Source organism: Sitophilus oryzae, unplaced genomic scaffold, assembly GCF_002938485.1.
Source record: "Sitophilus oryzae breed Bouriz unplaced genomic scaffold, Soryzae_2.0 scaffold_682_pilon_pilon, whole genome shotgun sequence".
Lineage (NCBI taxonomy): Eukaryota > Metazoa > Arthropoda > Insecta > Coleoptera > Curculionidae > Sitophilus > Sitophilus oryzae.
Window position 1 is genome coordinate 5,003,264 of NW_022147287.1, and position 20,706 is coordinate 5,023,969.

Consider the following 20,706-nt stretch of genomic DNA (forward strand, 5'->3'; position numbering starts at 1 on the left):
TACAGAAATGAATATTAATATCTATATTTTAATAAAATTAATCGTATTAATAAAAAAAAATGCAGTCATCTTTAAAATCTAGAAAAGTAAAAAATCTTATTCCAAACCTGACATTAGAAGAATCTGTTAAAAATTCAATTATTTTTAGTTCATTATTTTTTCCTTTTTTATATTAAAAATTCTAACCTAAGTATATTTAGTAATCTCTTTCTCTCTCTCTCTCTTATCTTTCTTGCTCTCACTCATAAGGTTTAATAAAATGAACAGATCCCGACTGTATAGAAGAAATATTTAAAAAATATATTTAATATAATAAAAAAAATATTTCGTAAAATTTAGTTTAAACAAATCAGTTGTACAGGGTGTCCCGAATCTCGGAACCTATAGGCTTGGTGCATTCTTTAAATTATAATCACATTATTTAATTGAATCTTTGTTAAAATATTATGTCACTTTTGATTAATGTCATTCCGCACAATCGGGTCTTAGAAAATGAAAAAATATAATATGAAACGTAGAAAAATATATAGAATTTTAATAAATAGCTTATGTGCGTATGAAAAAAAAAAATGATAATACAAATAAAACCAAAAAAATTACATAAATACATACATTGTTTAGTAGTATCGTTCACCAAATGCTACCGTTGTAAACAAAACTGTACCTTGTATGTTTAACCGTTTAACTTACTTTTAAATCATTAAAAGGATTTTTTTTTAAATCAAACAGGTATTTTCATGAAAAAGGAATAAAATTTCGTAAAAAAATACAAAAAAAAAATTTTTTTGTGTGTTTTTGAAAATATAAAGTAATATATATATACAGAAACCTATTCTCGTAACTTATACTAAATTTTAAATAAAAAAATATACAGTATGTACAAAACTAAATTAATTAATAATGTTCCCTTTCAATCAAAAATACTTGTTCGAAAAATTTCAAAACCCTATTTAGTTAATTTTTATGATTTCGTTGAACAAGAAAAAGACAACTGGATTTTTTCCACGTTTATGTAAACAATTATTGTGTTTCATTTGACTGATTTTCTTAAATAAATGCGAATATTTTAAGTAAAGTAGTCAATTTCAAAAAATATAAGATATTTTTGCGCAATATACAGGGTGGTCCGAACTGTATTCCGGAAACTTCGGCAGCATATTCTGCAGATAAAATAAGTAAAAAAGTTCGTAGAAATGTATGTCCTAAAATGCTTAGTTTCGGAGATACAGGGTGTAGAAGTTTTATTTTCATTTCGATTTTTTCCAAATAATATTTGAAGTAACCTCAATATTTGGATGAAAATCGGTGTCTGGAAGTTTTTCGATATGAGAAATTTGATTTTGATGTCAATATGACTCCTACTAAGCGTAATAATTTTAGTCCGTACCTGTATAAAACTACTGAGTAAAAAAATATACATTTACGATATTTTCTACGTAAAATGTCACGGAAATGTATATTTTTTTCACTCAGTACTTTTATACAGGTACGGAAGAAAAATTATTGTTGAAAACATGTAGGTGGCGCCCCCTATAAATGGGAGTCATATTGATATCAAAATCAAATTTCTCATGTCAAAAAACTCCCAGACACCAATTTTCATCCAAATATTGACGTTACTTCAGAAATTATTTGAAAAAAATCGAAATAAAAATGAAACTTCTACACCCTGTATTTCCAAAACTAAGCATTTTAGGGCACACATTTATACTAACTTTTTTACCTATTTTTATCTGCAGAATATACTGCCGAAGTTTCCGGAATACAGTTCGGACCACCCTGTATATTTATATTAATTAAAATCAAGGGTTTCAACAGTATCTGCTTGCAGATGTCTGCACATTAATAACTCATTGCTAATCTAATTGTTTGATATTATGTTGTGTATATTTAAAGTGTTTTGAGGCAATAAATTGTATTATTATAACCTCAAACTGTTGTTTCAAAAAGTTGTTAAGTTGTTCGCCCTTTAATGTAACGTCACAGGCTGTCTACTGTCAATATAGAACAAGAAAACCAAAACGTCAAAATGTGAGCTTTTTACGTATGACAATAACCTTCAAAGAAAAAAGAACTTAGATATCATTTAATCGCAAGTTTCTTCAGCTTGTTCAACGAAAAAAAAAATCTCTAGTTTAATCATATTTTACACCATCTACAAGTTCCGGCTCGCACGAATTAGAAAAAAGTTTGACAGGGAGTCCTACCTTTCACCTTTTGGGGGGCTCTACGAGTTGGAGTGGGGCTCCACCGGTAGCAGGAAGGAGCCGCTCTGAGCTACGATGTTGTCGCCGCAGACGGAGTACCCGTTGTGGAACATTTCCGGTATTTGGACCAGAGAGTCAGTTAGAACGTGCTCATCTGGAAGAATAGTCTGGTTGTAATTTAACAATAAAGAATTTTTATTAAAACACGTCTTTCTTTTATACTTTTTTTTTCCTACTAAATACCAAGGGTGCCATTTAAAAATCAAAAGTTGTAGTAATTTCCGGTGAAACAGGAAGTGACCGAAAACCGGCTCTTTCACTATATTTTGGAATTAGCATAATTGAATAAAGCAATTAATTCTAGAATTTTCTGCTATCTCACTTTCTAAAAATTTGAAGTCGTTCTTAAGAAAATAAATAAAAACAAAAATGCCCAGAATAAAAATCCGCACTTTATTTTTAATACGTCACACCTGGCATGTTGAAAAGCGGCAACACGGCTGCGGCCGGGCCACCATGCTGACCCACCACCACCTCCACACAAAGCCATGCAAATTCGATACGGTTGTTTTTTTCCATTCAAAAATTTTAAACAACCCATCCATTTACTTTTAGTGCATAGCAATTTTCAGCGATCGTCAAACTTTTTTATTTATAAAGATTTTCACATACTGTCAGCGAAGAAAATATAGCAGAAATGTTAAGAAAGTTTTTGAAAAAACTACAATCAATTATTTTTAATAGATTTTGAGATATCGATTCATTTTGAATTTAGAGTTCTAATAGCGCGATCACTATCGAACACCAACTCAATTCCACTTATTTTTACCAAAAATGCAAGTGTTTCTAGCTTGCACTTAAAGTTTTTCAAGCTATAGGGAAAATTACAACGACTCGTTAATAAATAAACAAATTAAGTATCACGAGACGTAATTAAATCGTGAAGCTGAACGTATGATGTACACCTTTTTTAGAACTGACAGAGGTACTGATTGGATCGACCGATCGACTGCGACAAATATGCTATATCCCCTTCCACGTCTCTTAGCATTATGCCCAGTTTCTCGGTTTAGTTCCTACGTTTGGCAACGTGTTTACTGTCCTCTCTTCGTTCAGTACATTATAAACGCATTGTACTCTTCTTACATACGAAAATCTCGACCCAAGACTAACCTTTGCCAGCCCTTAGTATGTGTATAATAAGAAAAAAAATATTGATAATATTAAAGACGTGACAACATAGGCTGGATGAGGAAAGCTCGGTCGGCTGCGGTCGACTGTACCAAAGCCATCTATATTGTCTAACGACAAGCCGTGAAGTTAAAAAGGCAACGTCGCATATTTCAATTTAAGTGGTCCGGCATAACTTAACCTAACTTTTGTTTTCATGGTGGCGATCGACAAAATATGAAAAATAAGTTAACGAAACAAAGCGGAAAGCGGTTTGGCTTTGAGATGAAGAAAAAAAAATACACAAAACAGGAAAAAACATCTTTTATTTTTATTAAATACCTATTCCAATAATAAATAATTATTAGTGGATACAAAAGAATCCTGATACAAACAATTTATAGCTCTTTGAACATTTGCGTATGCTTTGTCTACATTGTACTCATATTCTTTCGGTACCTGCCTTGAAAACCTGTATCTAGCAAGTAGATTGTCCAATTATGACTATCGGCTCAGTTTCTTGTCCTTAGGTAGAATCCGTCTCAGCTCACATACTGTTAGTTCACAGTTTCCGATAAACACTTGTACAGTAAATGTACTGTCAATAATTGATACTGGACACACATTAACACTATCTTCACTGTCTAAGTCATCAATACACACATTCAACAGAAAAATAAACTTTCCCATCCTTAACTTTAAACCAACACAACAACACCAGACACACTTTTGACTCAAAAGTTTCAAGAAATTCAGCAAAACTATTTATTTTGACACTTTTCAAAAAATTTTCTGTTTCCTGTTGAAATTTATTCCTAAATTTATCTTCCTTCTTGTTTCAGGGTCAGCTCGAGAAGTTGTTAGGGGTTTTGACAAGTATTTGGGTTGATTAGGAAAAATGTGCGTCACTGCATCTTCACGTAATCTTGGCCTTTTGAGTGGGAATTCGCCCAAAACCCCTTCTTTATTTTTATAGGTTTCAACTCTTATTATCTCGGATTTTTCGAAATGTTTCTCGCAAACTACAGAACTATTGGAGAATTCAAAATTGTCCCTATGGCTTGACCGGATCCATTCCTGTCGAATAAGTTGCTCTTTTGGAAAAGAAACTGTGGTTTTCTTTCCTTCATGTTTCAAAGCACTGGCATAATTTGAGGTACAGCCAGGAACACAGCAATGTCTAGGCATCTAAAATTAATCATATTTTTATCAAATATGAATAACGAACGCTTTTTATGAAGCAAGATTCCAGAATACAAAATGTTTAAATTATTAAACCAACTCACCTCGAGTTTTTACTTGTTTACACCTCCTAATTTGGGAAAAATCGATAAGAATCTAACCACAGAATTCGTAACCAGCGGACTAAACAACATGTTGCCAGATTGCGTACTTCACGGCTTGTCGTTAGACAATATAGATGGCTTTGACTGTACCAAGACGTAAACATGTGTACAAAAAATATTGTTTGACCCTTTGAATAAGAAGACTAAGGAAGGAGCATAATGCTATCCATGGATTTATGGATGGTGGGCGGAAAAAGGACTCTAGGGTGGGGATCCTTGACAGTTCTGTTTGACGATTCATTTGACACATTTGAATTTGATTTGAAATTTTGTGGATTTGTCAGTCTTTACGGAGCTTATTTTATGTTATTTATTATTTATTCTACTACTGATAGTTGTATAAAGGTAGTAAATCTAGATGGAAATTGTGGCAAAACTTTTTTAACAGTGACACTATCGCGATTTATCGAAAAAGACTCTAAAATAGTTGGTTGTGTAGCGTGCGCTAGATCTCGGCAAAAATCGAGTGAAATGATCGAACAACTTTTCACTAGTAAGTGACCATATAATATACATACGTGTAGTAAACCGATCATTTATGAAATTCACTTAAATTAATTAATTATATATTTTTTCTTGCATTTTTGCTTTTATTTACTACTTGTCAAAGATTAGATGTCCAAGAATTTAGATATGTCAATTTGACTTACCTGCTTCAGTAGCGTATCGGATGTTTGTGTTAATAAAATAATTATTAAAACTTATCTATTTTTATTATAATAATATGTTTTTATAACAATTTTAATAACTACCAACATCTATTCACAACGTAAAATAAAAAAAATTATTGAGTCTACCCCACGTCTACCCTACATCATAGTTTTACATTTTCTAAATAAAATTAGAACGGCACTGACAAACCGGAATTTAAGTCGGCCATATTTGAGTCTCATCGCGGTGGACCTAAGATTTTTGATATGCTCCTTCCTTAGTCTTCTTATTCAAAGGTTTGACCGCGTTTAGATGTAAATAGTGTAGTCTATATTTTATTTAAAGTCTATAGGTCTATTCAATTCAAACTCACCCAACAGCGAATCCAGCAACCCGTGCGACTGACTCAGCTTCTCCAGCGACTTGACGTCGTTGTCCACCGCGGCCAGCGCCTTCTCCAGCTCCTCCTCCTCCTCCCGCGAAGGCTCGTACTCCCCGTTCCTGTTCACCGAGAAGAAGTCGCTGAACTCGTCCACCTGGATCGTGCTCAGCACGTTGCTGATGTCCGACTCCTCGAGCAGGTGGGCCTGGCTTACCAGCGCCTGCTCCAGGCCGTTGTCGTTCAGCTCGAGCACCTGGTCGATCTGCAGGTCTTCCACTTCGAGTTCGGCGGTGGGCGGCGGCGATGCGCTGGATTGTACTGCTTCTGGAAACGATAAAGAAAAGTTTTTGTATCTTTCTAACGCTTATGGCGTCCTGGGGTCGGACCCCAATTTTTTTTTCAGTTTAAAATACGCGATGAAGAGATTTAATAAAAAGCTTGTTATTTTAACACTGTTTACAATATAATATTCAAACTTGTGAACAAATAATCTCATTAATTTTCAACAAATTAATAAGAACGGACACAAAAATAAAGTAAAACGCATTTTTTAGGAATTTTTGACAACAGAAATATAACTTGGCTAAGAAACCCATAGAAACGAAAAACAGATATATTTTATGATTTTACCGTATTATTAAAAGTACAAACAACTGAAATGTGAAGCTACAGTAATAAACATAAATTATTTTCAACAAAACTGCAAACCTGAATGTACAGGGTGGGTCAAATTCGACGCTTTTAAATGGAAACACCCTTTTCTATAGAAGATAGACGAGAACTAATATCGGTGTCTGGAGCTCAATTTTCATCAAAAACATGATGGTGAAAACCGCACATCAATATCTGTTACCGTTTCGGAGTTACGGGGTGTTTTTCAAAAATGTGCATTTTTAACAAATCGCTGTAACTTTTTTGCTATGGAAAATTTTGTATTTCTATGAAAATATTTCCAAAGCACCTTTTTACGTAGAATTTAATGGTTTAAGTATAATTTTTATAAAATTAACAATTTAAGAGTTATCAACAAAAAAAACTGAATTTTATTTGGGACACCCTCTATATTTTTAATTGACCGAAAATAATTTAAAATTACCTTTCCAAAAATATAGCAGACTTGATATTTTGGACCCCTTATTAGGCTTTGGACCCCTTTTTGATGATATGCCCTTAATCGGTCTTAAGGGCAAATTAATATCTTAAATTATACAACAAATTTAAACATTTTTAGCCAAATTTCATTCAGTCAGGTTTATAGACTTTAGTGTCATGTCGATATGATTGATGACATGCCCTGCAGGGTTTATATATTTTGTAAAGACCAGTTAGAACTATAATAATATTGTAAAACCGTAAAATTAAGAAAATGGCGCTTATGGCTTGTACTAAAGTGTACAAAAATGTACTAAAATTACAATAAAACGGAGAAAAATAGTAACTTACCTCCGGACGGCATAGCGATTTCCCTAATTATTGCACTTGGCACAACAGCTGTTACCGTATCTTCACTAGCCTTAGAAAGAGGTTTTTTCTTCTTCTTGTTCCTCTTTTGCGGCCTTATCATGGCCGAAGGCTTCACTCGTTTCCTAATTTTCTTTGGTTTCGCTTCGTGGTACAATCCATAGTTATCCTAAGCAGAAAAAATAAATGTATTAGAAAGATATGCAGGGTGTCCAATTTTCGTGTGTTTTCCGGGGTTTGTTTCAGGCAAAAATGTCAAAAGTTGACATATGTTATGTCATTTTTTTATCGAATAAAGTAAAAAAATACCGAAGGTGGCATTTAAAAATGAAAAATTGTAGTCATTTCCGGTGAAACAGGAAGTGACAGAAAACAATTGAATACGTCAATCAATCCTAACTTATGTCATAAAAATAAAAAAGTTGTAGGGGTGAGCCAAGTTTGAGACGCACCCGGTATACTAACATATCAAATCTCATTTTTTTTTATCTAAAAAAATAAAAAAGTTACAGTGGTGAGCCCCCGGTATGTTGGCTAGTTAAAAAACTCGAATTATCTTGATCTTATCATATGAAATTTAGTTTTATATTACATAATATTATAAATTAATATAATTATTTCTTTCCTTACAGCATTATCTCCATAGATAATAATATTTACACAATTTATAATCCACAGCTTTATTTATATTTAAAAATATTAAAATTATAGTAAAAACATTAAAGATAACGTTGCTTTTCAGATCTTGACATAATTCATTGAAAAAACTATTCAAATTTAACAACAAATAAAAATATGTATCATATTTACAATAATATATATATTTTATTGCTTCATAAAAAATGTAATTTAGAAGTATTATATAAATGATGCAATTAAATTAATACCCAGCTTTTGTTGTTATAAACATCCTCAAAGGGATATACATATTTAACTTTAAAAAACAATTCTCAATAATTAAAAAAAATGAAAAACAGAGACTGAAAAAAATACTTATATCAAATATCATAAATTATAAAAAAACTATATAGGTATGTATTAACAATGCAGCATTAATACTATAATCTTGAATACTTCTTGACATAAACTTAATCACAGATAATGCACAAGCGTACAAAAATAGAATTTTTTAATTGTTACAAAAAATATAATGTCATTTTTCTGACTTGTGTAATAAAATAATTCAAAACAACTTACCCTCTTTCTGGCATGTTCAGCACAAAGAGGCAACTCATGGGACACATCGAACACCGGCACAGAGCACTGACTGCTATCGGCAAATTTGGCAGTGCAATATTCGAATAACACCTGTTTAGTGTCCAACATTATATGCACTATACAATGTCTCGTACAAGCCAGAGCAATCTTTCCACAATTCTCAACCTAAAGAAAACATTTTTAAATATCTACAGTGAGATTTTTCAGGCAAACAGTCTTACCTCGCATAATCTTGGGGCCACAAAAGCCCCCTCTTTAGTCTTACTTCTCCAAGGATTCTTTCGGCTGGGCTGTTCCTTCCACTCAGGCATTTTGTTCTTTTTCCCCACGTTGCTTCTCTGAATCTGCTGTAGTTGCCTCAAGAATTCGTGTCTGGTGATTTCAATCCGTTCCTCTCGAGATCTATCTTCCATTTTGAACTTCTACCAGCCCAAATTGCATTAGAATTTGTTAGAAATAAGTAAAATAGATGACTTTTACCTCCAAACTAACACTAAACCAATGCTGTTGGTAGTAGTTAAATTCATCTTTTTCGTATTCTATCCTTTGCAGTGCTTCGTGATGGGTTACTTTTAAATTTTCTTTCTTAATCTTATCTTCTACCCCTAAAAATGACTTGTGCAGTTCTGCGTTACTAATACCTAAAAACAAAAGTTATTAAATGGTTGAGCTGTGATAAATATTGTGCTGTACTAACCTATAATACTGTGTACTGATGGTTTTTCATCAAAGTCTGGTTCTTCCTTAAGAGTTGTCACCGTATCTGCCTGACGGTTTCCATTGAAAGACTTGTTATTGTGTATCGTTTTCCTAGGAGGGTCGACATACCGTTTATTATTAAATACATCCTTATTCTCTATTCTAAAGTTTTTAAAGCTACTATTGTTATAGTTTTTTGTATTAACTACGCTGCTCGCTACAGATATATCATGAGGTGAGGAATACAAGCCATTACACCTGTAAAACAACATCATTGTTTACAAACAATACATCCGCTCTTCTTTTCGGTCAAAATGTAAAGTTTCCTTGCCTTTGATTTCCTTTAATCCCTGAATTGAACATCTTAAGGTTTCCTTAATACAAAAGGCTCTTTAGAAACATTTTTGCTCTACAAATATAAACACAACGAACAAGATGCGAGTACACCGCTATCACGATGCCGATACATAAGAAATAATTCTAGGTTTGCATAAATACAAGCGTAATACGGAATTAACAGTACAAGTTTTAATTAAATTTGCTATAATAAGATAATCAGCTTATATTTTAAATAACAGTTTTAAGTGACAGGTCATGTAAGGTTATGACCGATCAATGTAATCGTCCGATACGGTACAAAATAAACACTAAATTTGAAGCGCCTACTAAAAACTAACTTTTCAGGTAACGAATTTGTTTAAAAAATAAATCTTCTGTGTAATTTGCAAAATTTTCTTGAGTTTTTTTAATGTTTTGTTTGACACTTTGACAAATGACAACTCCTGTGTCGGGCTGCCAACCTTTAGGTGTGTCAAATGACTAATTATAAAAATAACAAAATTCTAATATTTCTCCGAAATATCTGTTCCAAATTTACCAAATACCGAACAGCTATTGTTTATAAATATATTAATTAAAAACATACGTTAATTTAAAAAATAGAACCCTAGTATCACTAACCTTTGTGTAGACTCAGTAGATGGCACTGTATCCGAACATACACAATCCGAATAGATGTCTCTAGTATCCTTAAACTTGTAAAATTAAATTTTTCCATGTTTGAACACTCTTCCCAAATACAAATTAATTTACTGATGCATAAGCGTTACGCTCAAAAATATAAAGGACAATAATTGAGGAATAGAAGTATATTTAAATTTTATGTTAATAAGTAAAATTTAACAATGCCAGAATAATTTAACGGACAATTGTATAGAATAAAAGACTTGTTACAAAGTGAAACAGGCTCGGAAAGAGGATAATCAGGAAAAGTAGTTATTTCAAGGGAAACCAACGAGCTTAGTTTGCAGAGTATCTATAAAATACTAGGTGTTCCTTAATGCAGTGGCGGCTCGTGGTTGTTATTGTAGGGAGGTCAATATCTAAAAATATTGCGTCGATTTTTTTTAAGACGCCACCAAATTTAATTGGTTTCTTACAATAAGGTACTTGTACGTTTAGTTAAAGGAAAATAAATCTAAAAATAAATACAAATTATGTTAAAATGAAACCTACATTTACATTTTAATTTAAAAGACACTTAAATAATAATGTCACAAAAGTATAAATACACATACACATTTCTAAAAGTTTAATTTCACTTTTTTTATATTTTAAAAATTTTTTCCAGCGATATGACTGAAATCCTGTAATATATTTTTATAGAAATAATGCACTCATTATTTCTTAATCAACTATATTAATACTCAACTAAAAAACAATATTACGAATTACAATAATAACATAGTTTAAGGAAAAGAGTAGTTGCACTCTCTTTCCATCGGATGTAAATCGGCAAAAGCTGATAGTAATTATCAATTAACATTTAATTATATTTGTTTATTTTAGAAGCTGAGATATTATGTAATTAATTAAATGTTATTATTTTGTTTAGCATGTGTGCAGATTTTAAAAATAGTTTTTTCAGATATACAGGTTGTCTCAAATATGCGCATGAAAATATTTTTTGGTCATGGGATTTTCCATAAAATTTTCATTCCAATAATAATTACGAGATAATTTATATAATTTAGAGTAAATATTTTGTACATCTAAAGTCTCCGCAAATTATTCATATTTTTTAATTGAAAGAATTTTATAATAGCATAATCTCTTATAAATTTAGTGGACTGTATTTTTTATTTTTTTTATTTATTTTTTATTATAAGTGGTCGTAATATAACAATATTCAAAATATTATAGACAAAATATTGAGTTTATATTTGAGGGAAGAAAAGTGCCACACCTAGCTTTAAACCACCGTAAATATACAGGGTGGCCCATTAGTGCGAGGAAGTTCAATATCGTCGTCGTTGTCGAAGATGTGAAAAAAGTTTTATTCATATGTTACAAGGTTTATAAAGTTATTTTTTTAAAAATATTTTACGATACACCCGTAAAATATTTTGTTATATACAGGGTGTCACAAAAAAAGTTATGGTAAAGTTAGTTTGATTTTTTTTTATTATTTTACATCATTCTATATACATTATTCTATATTGGGTATTTTTTATGGCGTCACCAAAATCGCAACATTTAAAATGGTATATCTCAACTTTTTTAAATACGACATTCTGTATATTATTTTTCTGTCAGATGCAGAATTAAAAAGTGAACATTTTTTTATTAATTTAAAGTGTTTCTAAATTTTTACCGTTGTCGCAGATATTCGCAGTATTATATTACATATGGCTCTTTCAACAGTAAATTTTTTTCAAAGCCACCTAATATGATCTTTGTCTATCTTGTCTTGTCAAAAAATGTTCACCTTTTAATTCTACATCTGAAAGAAACATAATATACAAGGTGTTGCATTAAAAAAAAAAAATGGGATACAACATTTTTTAAATATTACGATTTTGGTGACGCCATAAAAAATATCCTGTATACGATAAAGTAAATTTTTCTACACGAATTTATTCCGATATCCTTCATGTTTAAGAAAACATAGCAAAGTATTAATAAAGTTATATTCACTCTAGTTTTTTACCACTTTTCGTATATAATGTTTTTAACCAAAGTTTTAGTAAATAAGAAATAGATTGGCAACACCGCAGTGTGCTTTAAATAAAGACAGTGTACTATAGCATAATTTTATGCCGAATCCAGTTATCTACAGAAAATTAAACTTGCTTTAAATTAAAAAAAAGTAGTAGAAAATCTCTGAAATACATAATAATATAAAAATATATCATTATATATTTTTTCCGCATTTCTTCCCATCAGAAGATTTTCAGATACAGAAGAAATGTTACATACACGAAATGTGAAAATATTCTGTTTTCAAGCAAGTTTTTACTCAATGATCATTTTTTTTTTATTTTATTTTATTGTGAACTCATATTTTCCTAAATACATATCTGTGAAACTATGACGAGTGTCACGTCTATACTTTGCCTAGTTAATAGACCACGACTGTACAGCTACGTCGTCGGCTACGGAGGCGAGAACAAGGTCATATAAAGTGGCAGAAAAAGAACAAAGGGTTTGACAAGGAGTAAAACTACTAGTTTCCTTATGCCGGAACCGCACATGCGGCATTTAGCAAACTCCGAGCGCTCGTGATCGGACTTCGCCTTTCCATCCGCACATGCGGGCTCTGATAGCAACAACATAGAGACGAGCACTCGTTCTCGTCGCCGATCGAGTCGCCGAACTCCGACTTCCCGATCCACACACATAGGAAATCGGCGAAGCCCCGTTCGGAGATTGCCAAATGCCGCATGTGCGGTTGCGGCATTTACTATGATAATAACATGCTGAGGGATTTTTCTAGATAAAGACACAAACCGCCACTTTTTATATCGTCTGTCAGTAAACTACCAAATACAAGTGTATATAAAGTTGCTTATATACCTCAGAAATCCTTTTATGAATGACGCGGTCAATGTCCAATATAAACTATATCTATCGCACCTTAACCCATTATATTTTCTATACGTAGTATACTTTACCTTGTTGGCGTCACTAGCCGTGGCACTTGGCGGTTAATACGTGTAAAAAACATAGCGGGAATGAAGGACAAAATGAAATTTTGACCGGCAGAAGAGAAAATGGGTAAAATAAAATGTTTTCAAGCGAAAATTGGATAAATTGGGAATAATTTTGAATATTTTAGGATGAAAAAAAGTTATTTACAAAAAGTATAATTTAAATAAGTTTTTCTAATTTTTTGCTGATTTTTTTGGGAGGGCATTGACCCTTTCACCTCATGGTTAAGCCGTCACTGATAACCATTGACAATGATATAACGTTCTTCTCATTATCTTGCTTTCAACTTTTTCCTATGTTTAGAGTTAAAAAAAGCGTATTGATGAATAATTGTGGTATACGTGTTGAGAATCTGCCAGAAAATAGAATATCTGTAAGAACCTGTAGAGCCATTTAGTTCTTTGCAATCTCTACGTATTCGAGCTCGGCGTTCCACAGTAATTCTTTCAGCGAATCTCACATTTCATCGCGTGGAAATTGACTAATTTGTCTACAGAAATCCAGAATGACATTTTCCAGACGTTTCTTTTTATTTTAGCGCCATTTCCTGCATTAGACTAGAATAATTATGCACCCATAGAAACTTTTATATTTCCTAGTCTTTCATTGCTTTTCTTTGTTGACTCCGGCTGCAATGAATTCATGTACTTAGTATTGAGTTTCCTAAGTGTCTATGTTTTGCTAAGTGCTTTATAACATTTGACTTTCACAAAAATCAAGAAAAAGTACGGGAAGGGCAAAAACGTTACAACCCCCACCCCGACATAAATTTTAGTATAAAAATTCTTTAACTCAACCGACGACCGATTTTTAGCAGGTATGGTAGGCTATTAAGATGGGCAAAAAAAAAGTTTTTTTGATTTCACTCAAAATGAGTTATTTGGGTCATAAATGACCTAAATACAAAATATTTTTGTGGTGTCTGTTTGTCCGTCTGTCCGTCTGTAACACAATAACTCAAAAACCGCTAAACCGATTTTAACCAAATTTGGCACAAAAATACTGTGGCACCCGAGAATCTGGCTATTAGTTTTTGGTGGGGGTGGCGAATTGGTAAGGGGGTATAGGAGGGCGTTAAAAATTTGAAAAAATCGTAACTCCAAAATTACAGTAGCTAGCGAAACGCGGTTTTCAATTTAAGATTAGGAATAATATTTGCAACAAAATTTGTAATAACATCAATATCAGTCAAAAGTCAAAACCCATCGGACGTGACCGCAGGTGGCGGATAGGGGAAATAACCGCGGACCAAAATTGGAAAAATTCCTTTACTTTGAAACTAAAAGAACTGCCTACCAACTTTTTATTAACATATTTTAGTATGGGCGTGCCTCCCGGCGCCATTTTTTTTTCGTAAAATGGTCCATCTAGTATTTACTACATTTTTTGTCTCTTGTAAAAAAACGCTAGTTCGCATAATTTTTGAGAAAAAATATTTTGGAGTATTTTCCCGTACTTGTTCTTGATTTTTGTGAAAGTCAGATGTTAAAGCACTTAGCAAAACATAGACACTAGATACCCAAAATCTCATTGAAGTAGTGATGTTGGTAGCGAATATTTCCAAACGAATTTTGCAGGAAATTTCCGAAATATTCGGTCCCAAAATCGCAAGAATATTCGCAAAAATCCGAATTTTGCCAGACAGTGAGCAAAAATTTAACGAAAGTGTGTCAAGTATGCCTATTCTTAAATCAAAAGAAAAAGAATGCTTCTCCGCATTACAAAATAGAAAACGTATTTTTCTTAAACCAATGCATTTTGCCGCGAATCTCTTGGACCCCTGTTTCCTTGGAGAGCACCTTAACAATATCACCAACAAACATCCTCAGTTTGTCAATAATAAAGAAGCCATTTTTACAGATGTAACAAATCATTGCGCCAAATCGGGTTTAACTACGTTTGGATGCAAGTTAAAAATGTAGACTGTCTAAGTTGGTGGCAAGCGATGTGCAAAAATACTCAGTTGAAATATTTAGTTGTAGCTCTGCTTTCTTTACCGACGTCATCTGCAGCCACAGAGAGAAGTTTCACTACTTACAGTTTTAGCCATAGTAAAAAAAGGAATCGCTTAACTGCACAAAGAGCCGGCAAAATAATGTTCGTAGCTCATAACAATAAATTATTACTACAAAAACAAAAAGTGGATATGGACATGGGCGCCGGACAGGGGGGGCAAGAGGGGCAAATGAGGGGGCATTTGCCCCCCCCCCTGGATCACTGAAACAATAAAAATAAAAGCTATCTTCTTACATCCATCTGTAAAAAAAAATAATCATTATTATGAAATTGTTAGGTGTTACCTGTAAAATAATAAAAAATGTGGTAATTATTGGGAAAACTGGAAATCGTCCGATTTTCACCAAAATTGGCATACACACTATTTTGAGGTCGTAGATTACGAATCTATTTTTTTCTTGGTAGCGCGGTAATCTCTTACCGTTTTTCAGAAAAACGGAAAATTATTTCAACATTGAATTTTTCTTTATTTCGGCCCTATAAAGTAATAATTCCACTATATTTTCATTATATTATAGTTTATCTAAAAGCCACACTTGATTGGGGATAGAAAAGTGTCCAACTTTTTACTGAAAAACACTTTTCTTAACAAAATAGCAAAGAAAATTGAGACCAGATGGAAGTTTGACATTTGATAAATCCTTCTTTCTCTCTCCTATGTAATAAGAGAGACAAATATATTCTAGACCTAATCTAGAAATTTGAAAATTTACAACGTTGCCATATCTTCTATTTTTTCGGGTGATTAGGGATTTTAAATAAATTACCTATTATGAGATCGACAATAATTAAATATACACCTATATCCACGAAATTACGCGGAAGAGTTTTGATTGCATTGGTTTTAACTTCTTTGCGGAGGGGGTTAATCTTTTTAGTTAATCTAATAATATAACAACAAAAGATTAACACCCTCTGCATGGAAGTTGTAACCAATGCAATCAAAACTCTCTTTCGTGCAACTTCGTGGGTATAAATAGTCAGACCTCGTTGGTAAAATAGCAGTTATGGGAAGGAGCCGTTCTTCTGGCGACCGCCTTTCGTAATTCAGAATGAGCGAAAAAACACGCTAAATTTAGGTTTAGCATTGGCAACGTTGCTTTAAATGCCAGAAACACATAAACTTACTTCGGGTTTCTCTTATTACCGATTCTGAACCGTCCTAGAACTGTGATGGGTATGCGCAGAAGGAAATATAAAGACATTATTTCATTTGCGCATGCGCTGCAGACTTCTTGAACGGTAAGAATCAGTAATAACAAGAACCCGAACAAAGCTATAATCTAACATTTTCAGATTGTTTACAAATTTATTTTAACAAATTTTCCTCTATTATGCATAAAATTGGTTAAAAAAGTAACAGAAAATAGCAAAAACATTATTGATTATTGAATACCTAACAAAATATGTGCTAGAAAACCTTAAAAATATGAGAAATTAAGAAAAATTCGATATTGAAATTATTTTCCGTTTTTCTGAAAAACGGTAAGAGACCGCCAAGAAAAAAGTTCAGATTCGTAATCTACGACTTCAAAATAGGGTGTATACCAATTTTGGTGAAAATCGGACGATTTCCAGTTTTCCCAATAACTACCAAAAATGTCAATTTTTTATTCATTTTTACCTTGCCCCCCCCCCCTAAATTTCATTCTTCCGGCGCCCATGGATATGGAGCATGATATTCAACAACATGAAACTCCTCCAGAACCACTAGAACTCGTAGATGTAGAGTTCCATCCTTCAGAATCAGAACCAGATGATACATCAAATATATCTGCTTTGGAAATAGAAACTGACGAAGGCAGTACTACTACTAAACTATAATACCCTATGAAGATGGGACCAGTTCGGTGCCTGAAAGTATTCCGGAATAAAATTATTCAGTTATTTGTGTTTTACGTTTTTTTAAATTTATATTTCGTGCTTTTTTGTTTTTTTTTAAATTCATAGTCATAGTTCATGGTATATGTACAAAGTACAAATGTTACCAAATAATTTTTGTTATGTGTTATGTTTATGACTTTTATGAGTTATGTATTGTTTATTAAAAATATAAAAACTAATATTATGTTTATTGTTTTTTCTTCACTTACATGTTGGTATCAAATGTCTATCTACTTTATTCCTTTATTGTATCAACAAAAAATATGTAAAATTGTAAAATTTCCTAATATTTCATAAATTTCCGAAAGTTTCTGAAAGTTTCGGAAATTTCCTGCAACAATCAAAAATTTCTGAAATATTATCATCACTAGATCTTCTCTGTTTTTTTGTGAATTATTTATTATTCAATATTTTATGAATCCGTCGCATGGCTTTATATTATCCAGGCGACATGAATGGGTTCAATCGACCGTAACAATTTGACATAAATCGTTTTTAACAATAAAAATATTGTATTGTAGCGGTTTTAAGACCGTTTACCATCCAACATGAATATATTTTTATGTATACCTATAAACAAAATGATATTATTTGAAATGACGATTTATTCCAAAATAAAACCCTTTTTTATCAATAAAATACAGGTAATTTGTTTTTAAAGCCCCTAAAACCCAAGTCTGTTTGTATTTTATATTTTTTGGCTTTATACAGAGTTGTTCACCACATACGACACGGAGTATTGTAGCTAAACGATTAGATTTTTACAAATTGTAAGTTTTGAGTTCGTTGAAGGACTATTAGAGCTACAATTTAAAAATATTTTTACAAGATACAGAGTGTCCCAAATAAATAAAAAATATCAAAGTTGTATTTTTTTAAATGGAACACTCTTTATATTATTACATTTTTAGTTTCTATGATTAAAATAAAGGTAAATTTGATAAAGGTTTATTACACTTAAACCTTACCGTTTTTGAAATATTTTCAACTTTGTGAAATTGCAGTCAAAATGTTAAGGCTTCATTTCTCCAAGGCTATCGAAGTTTTTAATGCTAAATATTTACTGAAGTTTATTTATTGATCAGTTATTGTGTTGCAATAATAAAAATTATACTACCTTATACAGAGTGTCTAAAATTTTATTTTAAATAATTACTAGCTTTAAACGGCAATAACTTGTTTAATTTAAATGGAACACCCTGTATATTTTATGAGAATCGGATGCACAATTTAATTGTCTATCAAATTGTGTTATACCATTTTTTACCTATAGTTTCAAGTTTCCGTAGAAAATGCATTTTCTTGTAATTTTAAATTCATTTATCAATATACCCATGGAATACTGACATTTTAGATTATTTTTAAAAATGTACCAAATTTTTAAAGAGTACGGATACTAATATTATCGATATAGTTTGTTTATTTTTTTATTTCATTAAAAAATAAAAAAAAACTGTTTAAATATTTGTTAAAGAGGATCAATTAATATGATTCCAGTATTCAAACTACATTAATTGACTGTTTGCGTTGATTATTAATAATTGCTGCAAAAACTAAAAAACTTAATTTTCTTTGTGTATTAGACAGTGTGGTAAAAAGTAACACCTTAAAAATGATATTTCATTTTTTGACAAATGGTTATTTGTAACAGAGACATTCGTTTTTATAACTTATTATTATATTGATTTCTGATTCAAATCCACATTTATTTAGAATAATTTATTCACGAACATAATTAAGTATGTAATTAATTAGTATTTGGGCGGAAATAATGGTGGTATGTTTAATTAATGGTGTACTCTTTTATGAAGATTTAAATAGTTTTCTTTTTGCATACAAATGGGCTAGTAATATTATCATTTTGTTAAAAACGATAATATTACTAGCCTGTACATTTTGTACATTTGTTGCTTTAAAAACAATCTAAAATGTCAATATTCCATGGGTATATTGATAAATGAGGTCTAAATTATAAGAAAACGCATTTTCTACGAAAACTTGAAGGGATAGGTAAAAAGTGGTATAATACAATTTGATAGACAATTAAATTATGCATCTGATTCTCCTAAAATATATTATATATATAACAGGTTATTGCTGTTTAAAACTAGTAATTATTTAAAATAAAATTTTAGACACTCTGTACAAGGTAGTATAATTTTTATTATTGCAACACAATAACTGATCAATAAATAAACTTCAGTAAATATTTAGTATTAAAAACTTTGATACCCTTGGAGAAATAAAGCCTTAAAATTGTTACTGCAATTTCACAAAATTGAAAATATTTCAAAAACGGTAAGGTTTAAGTGTGATAAACCTTAATAAAATTTACCTTTATTTCAATCGTAGAATCTAAAAATAGAATAATATACAGGGTGTTCTATTTAAAAAAATGCAACTTTAATATTTTTTACTTATTTGGGACACTCTGTATCTTGTAAAATTATTTCTAAATTGTAGCTCTAATAGTCCTTCAACGAACCCAAAACTTAAAATTTGTAAAAATCTAATCGTTTAGCTACAATACTCCGTGTCGTATGTGGTGAACAACCCTGTATAGTGAGCCAATCTTCCAGAAACAACGGGACAAAAATAAACATAAAACCCAATTCTCAAGAAAACCGACATAAGGAAATCTAGAAAATTACAAATCTAACGTCCATTTTCTACCACTCATTTACAAGCATTTGTTAGAATTTTCCATAGCCTCTGATTTGTAACATTTCCTGGAAAAATAAACATATTTCCTAAAAAACGAAACGATTATTTGATTATACAAATTCTATTTTATAATAGGATGGTTCCCCGTATGTATTATGTTAAGTAGTGATGTAAATACATAGAAAAAAATGTGTTTTACTTACGAAAATTTACGAGAAATTCTCTTAAATAATATCTGGAAAAATTACTAATATTTTATATCCAAATAGTCATTTTACTGTCTCATTTTTAGCGATTCGGAATATTCCCAGATATATGCACGGTAAAACACAGCGAACGTTACTATTTAAACAAAAAATATTTTCGTTCTATTATATCTTCAAAAGTTCTCCCCTGTTTGTTTTTGTGCCATTGGTTGAAAGTGTCTTGTCGAGAGACTGCCTTTAATAAATCATATCGAAATTTACATTGAACTATAAAAAGAATCAATTTACTTGAGAGTTACGAGGTTTTTCTGGGTAAACACTATCGATCGATACTTGAGTTTTAATTTTTCTGTTTAAATACATAAATAAATATTTTAAGAATGCATAGGCTTTGGAAATTATCCATATAATTTTAAAAAATGATTTTTTTTTCAAAAATGAATTTCTCTATAAAGCACTGTCTACACACAACGTTTTTACCTGTCAGTTAAAAAGGTATAAGATGTCTACAGAACTGACGGCAGGTCTGTGGGGGGAAGGATGTAAAAACAAAATATTTTATGGGTATATGTGGGGAGACAATGTGCACAATTTAAAATGATTTTGAAATACACAGGGTGTTTCAGAACTAAGATTCATATCAAAGTTATATTTTTTCTTATGGAATAAAAAAAAGCATTTATTATAAGCGTTAAATATGTTTAAAATCTTTAGTTTTTGAGATATTTAAAGATATTTAAATTTGCATGCTATAATAAAATAGACTATTAACACCCTGTACATTACTTTTCTCAGAATTAATTTTTTAAAGG

General features: G+C 31.3%; 1 protein-coding gene across 1 annotated transcript; it reads right to left on the reverse strand.

Moving 5' to 3' along the window:
- Window positions 1-1,743: 1,743 nt before the first annotated feature.
- LOC115887968 (INO80 complex subunit D) lies at window positions 1,744-9,896 on the reverse strand. Its single transcript, XM_030907541.1, has 8 exons — window positions 9,466-9,896; window positions 9,133-9,392; window positions 8,916-9,076; window positions 8,657-8,857; window positions 8,415-8,600; window positions 7,200-7,386; window positions 5,748-6,080; window positions 1,744-2,361 (listed from the first exon to the last, which is right to left on the reverse strand). Exons 1-8 carry the CDS (start codon window positions 9,495-9,497, stop codon window positions 2,228-2,230), a joined length of 1,494 nt encoding a protein of 497 aa, XP_030763401.1. The 5' UTR covers window positions 9,498-9,896; the 3' UTR covers window positions 1,744-2,227.
- Between the last annotated feature and the right edge of the window lie 10,810 nt (window positions 9,897-20,706).